The sequence below is a fragment of the Cebus imitator genome, unplaced genomic scaffold (genome assembly GCF_001604975.1).
Source record: "Cebus imitator isolate Cc_AM_T3 unplaced genomic scaffold, Cebus_imitator-1.0 Scaffold119, whole genome shotgun sequence".
NCBI classification, from domain to species: Eukaryota; Metazoa; Chordata; class Mammalia; order Primates; family Cebidae; genus Cebus; species Cebus imitator.
In genome coordinates this window covers 5,525,366-5,529,437 of record NW_016107434.1, presented here as the reverse complement: position 1 = coordinate 5,529,437, position 4,072 = coordinate 5,525,366, and the positions used below count along the sequence as shown (strand labels likewise).

The 4,072-nt window shown below is 43.6% G+C and overlaps 1 protein-coding gene across 3 annotated transcripts in view; it reads left to right on the top strand.

Annotated features, from left to right (window-relative positions):
• The window catches only part of TEP1 (telomerase associated protein 1), a 45,969-nt gene that overhangs the window by 17,761 nt on the left and 24,136 nt on the right, over positions 1 to 4,072 (top strand). For all 3 annotated transcript variants that reach the window (XR_001828412.2, XM_037742394.1, XM_017539584.2), the window contains 3 exons: positions 177 to 286; positions 976 to 1,066; positions 1,298 to 1,475. Coding sequence is in view for 2 of the 3 variants with exons in the window: in XM_037742394.1 (XP_037598322.1) it covers positions 177 to 286; positions 976 to 1,066; positions 1,298 to 1,475 (379 nt within the window). In the remaining variant the exon portion in view is untranslated. The remainder of the gene's footprint in view (positions 1 to 176; positions 287 to 975; positions 1,067 to 1,297; positions 1,476 to 4,072) is intronic.

The following is a 4,072-nucleotide window of genomic DNA, read 5'->3' as shown; positions in this document are numbered from 1 at the left end:
TTTTTTTTTTAAGAGACAGAGTCTTGCTATGTTGCCCAGGTTAGACTCCAACTCCAGGGTCCTGGATTCAAGTGATCCTCCTGTCTCAGCCTCCTTGGTAGCTGGGATTACAGCTGCATGCCACTGTGCCTGGCCTCTTCATTTGTTTTTCTCACTCTATGCCCCACATTCCACAGAAAATGAGAAGCTTCCCTTCATGGCCATGCTTCGGAACCTGTGCAACCTGCTTCGTGTTGGAATCAGTGCCCGCCACCATGAGCTCGTTCTCCAGAGACTCCAGCATGCGGTATGTGTGAGGGGCAGGTAGCCGTGGGGCCCAGCAACTAGACGTGCATGTGGAGGCCACTGCTGTTTTGGAGGCCAGGATTTTTCAGGTGGCCGAGGAAGGTCACGGCCACCAAGCTCTTTCCATGTGGGCTGTAAGTAGTTCTGGAAATACAGATAGGTTTGGGGGTTCAGTAAATCCTTTGAGAAGTTACAATAGAGTATAAGAGCTTTCATTTTATTTTTCTGAGCTCAGTGACTTACCAGGAAGAGACACTTCTGTGATGTAACTGATTTCAGAGGGAGTCTTTATTTTTTATTTACAGAGATGGGTTTTTTTTTTTTTAGTATTTTTTTTTTTTAGTATGAGACGGGGTTTTGCCATGTTGGCAAGGCTGTTCTTGAACTCCTGAGCTCAGGCAGTCCACCTGCCTCAGGTTCCCAAAGTGCTGTGATTATAGGCATAAGCTACCACACCCTGCCTGGAAGGAGTCTTAAAAAAACAGGGCTCCTTCTGTTACTTTATCTTCTTTACCCCTTATCACACCCTAAAATGATGCATTTTTTCTTTCTCCTTATTACCCCTTTTCTATATCTCTTGTCTAAGTCCATTTTGTCCTTCTGTACCTTCCCTTAAAGCTAATAGAGTAGACCCCTGAAGCCCCCCATACTCCTGGCTTCTGTGCTCATGACCTCTCCCTTGCTTTGCAGAAGTCGGTCATCCACAGTCGGCAGTTTCCATTCAGATTTCTTAACGCCCATGATTCCATTGACGCCCTTGAGGCTCAACTCAGAAATCAAGGTATTCTCTCCTTTCTTCCAACTCCTGTTTGCCTCTCCCTTTCTGACAATAAATGAAGCAGCAACACCAATATTTTCAGCCTCTTGCCTTGCAGTCTCAGGATGTGTAGGGGTCAGGGGCAGAGGTCAGGCCTTGCCAGCCCCAAAGGTTGGGGCTCAGGCCACATTACTGGTAGGAAAAGATGAGGGAATAGAAGGTGCCTAACTCAGAAATTTATTTATCATCATACAGCATTGCCCTGTCCTTCTAATGTAACACTGATGAAGCAGATAATAACTAGAAATGAGAAGAACCGTCCCAGGCGGAGGTTTCTTTGCTCCCTAAGCCGTCAGAAGCTTCGGGCAGTAATGAGGATACCTGTGATGTATGAGCAGCTCAAGTGGGAGAAGCTGAGACTGCACAAGGCCAGGTGTGTATGTGCTGTCTGGGATCCAAGGGTGGGCAATAGGGGCTACCCTGGCACAGGTTGAAAGTCGCCTGGGAAGCCCAAATGTTTTTCTGTAAACACTTGCTTGTCATTCATCGCAATGGCTCAGAATTGCCTGGTTCCTTGCATAGCACACCTTGTCTTTAACATTGTCCTAAAGAGAGATCATGAAACAAAGTCTACTTCTGGACCTCTGCTCTATTATCTGTGATTGTTTTATTGGTTTACATGGATTCCTTTCTTTTAGTTATGCTGATGTATGGTAGTGTATCCTGGTGTCCTCTTTGCTTCTGCTCTGATTCATGGTTTTCTTTCTTTTTCTTTTCTGTGACTTGTTTGCTTTTCTGTTTCTATCTCGTTTTGTATTTTTTGGCCCATTCATCTTTTTTTGCTTCTGTTGTTTGTGCATGTGTGTTGACATACACACAAAGATAGTTATCATCAAGCAGGCTCAAAGACAGATGTACAATCTGTTTTGTAGGCTTGGTGAAGTCTCCGCTATCTTTTTAAGTATTTCATCAGTACCTTACACTTACTTTTACTCAGAACAACCACAGGACTCACCTAGCCTTTTAGAGTGCCCAGTGACCAGGAGTCTCCTGAATCAGTGACTGAACAGAGGGCCATTAGAGAAATCAAGCCTGGCCAGGCTCAGTGGCTCACACCTGTAATCCCAACACTTTGGGAGACTGAGGCAGGCGTTTGAGACCAGCTTGGCCAACATGGTGAAACCCCCTCTCTACTAAAAATACAAAAATTAGCCAGGCATAGTGGCGGGTGCCTGTAATCCCAGCTACTCAGGAGGCTGAGACAGGAGAATTGCTTAAACCTGGGAGGCAAAGGTTGCAGTGAGCTGAGATCACATGACTGCACTCCAGCCTGGGCAACAAGAGTGAGACTCCATCTCAAAAAACAAACAAACAAACAAACAAAAAAAAACATGAAAAAAACACAAAAACCCAGAATCAAGCCCAAGGTGGCAGTCCAAATGGTATTCTTGTACTGATTAATGTGGTAGCCACTAGCCACATGTGGGTGTTTAGCAGTTGATATATACTAGTGAAGTCTGAGTTGAGACATGCTAGATTTTGAAGGCAGTCAGAAAAAGTAAATGTGAAATATTCATAATTTTTGTATTAATTACAGGCTGATATGAAAATATTTTTATATATTAGGTTAAATAAAATGCAATATTAAATTAATTCTAGCCAGGTGCAGTGGCTTGCACCTGTAATCCCACCTACTTGGGAGGCTGAGGTGGGACAATCGCTTGAGCTCAGGAATTTGAGGCTGTAATGAGCTATGATCGTGTTACTGCACAGACTGTGCAACAGAGCAAGACCCTGTCCCTTTTTTTTTTTTTGAGACGGGTTTTATTCCCATCACCTAGGCTGGTATTCAGTGGCACGATCTCAGCTCACTGCAACCTCCACCTCTCCAGCTTAAAGAATTCTCCTGCCTCAGCCTCCCAAGTAGCTGTGACTATAGGCACACACCACTTCACCCAGCTAATTTTTGTATTTTTTGTAGAGATAGGGTTTACTATGTTGCTCAGGCTGGTCTCAAACTCCTAAGCTCAGGTGATCCACCTACCTCGGCCTCCCAAACCAAAGTGCTGAGATTATAGGCATGAGCCAAGGACCCTGTCTTTCTTTTTATTGTTTGAGACAGAATCTCAATTCGTCACCGAGGCTGGTGTGATCTTGGCTCACTGGACCTCTGCTTTCCCTGTTCAAGTGATTCTCATGCCTCAGACTCCCAAGTAGCTGGGATTACAGTACACACCACCACACCCAGCTAATTTTTGTATTTTTAGTAGAGACAGGGTTTCACTATGTTGGCCAGGCTGGTCTTGAACTCCTTACCTCAAGTGATGCACCCATCTTGGCCTCCCAAAGTGCTAGGATTACAGGTGTGAGCCACCATGTCCGTCCTGTCTCTTAAAGAAGAGAAAAATTAATTTCACCATTAATAAAATTAATTTATTTTTACTCTTTAAAATGTGACTATTAGAAAATTGTATGTATATAATTTGTTTGAATTAATTGTAATTTAATTCTATTGGATAGCACTGGGAAGACTACTGATTTTGCTAGACTAAAAAATTAGTATAAAAAACTTTAAATAGGCTGGGCGCAGTGGCTCATGCTTGTAATCCTATCACTTTGGGGGGCCAAGGCAGGTGGATCACCTGAGGTCAGGAGCTTCAGACCAGCCTGGCCAACATGGCGAAACCCTGTTCTACTAAAAATACCAAAAATTAGCCAGGTGTGGTCGTGGGCGCCTGTAATTCCAGCTACTCGGAAGGCTGAGGCAGGAGAATCGCTTGAACCCCAGGGGCAGAGGTTGCAGTGAGCTGATATCGTGATACCACTCCAGCCTAGGCCAAAGAGCAAAACTCCATCTCAAAAAAAAACAACAACAAAGCTTTATGCACCCAAGTAATAAAAATATAGTAGACTTTCATAAAACCGTTTGCCAGATTCAGTGATTATCTAGATTTTATTGCATTTTCTTTACTGATCTTTTTTTCTTTCTTTTTTTTTTTTTTTTTTTTTGTTAAGAGCTGTCATTTAATT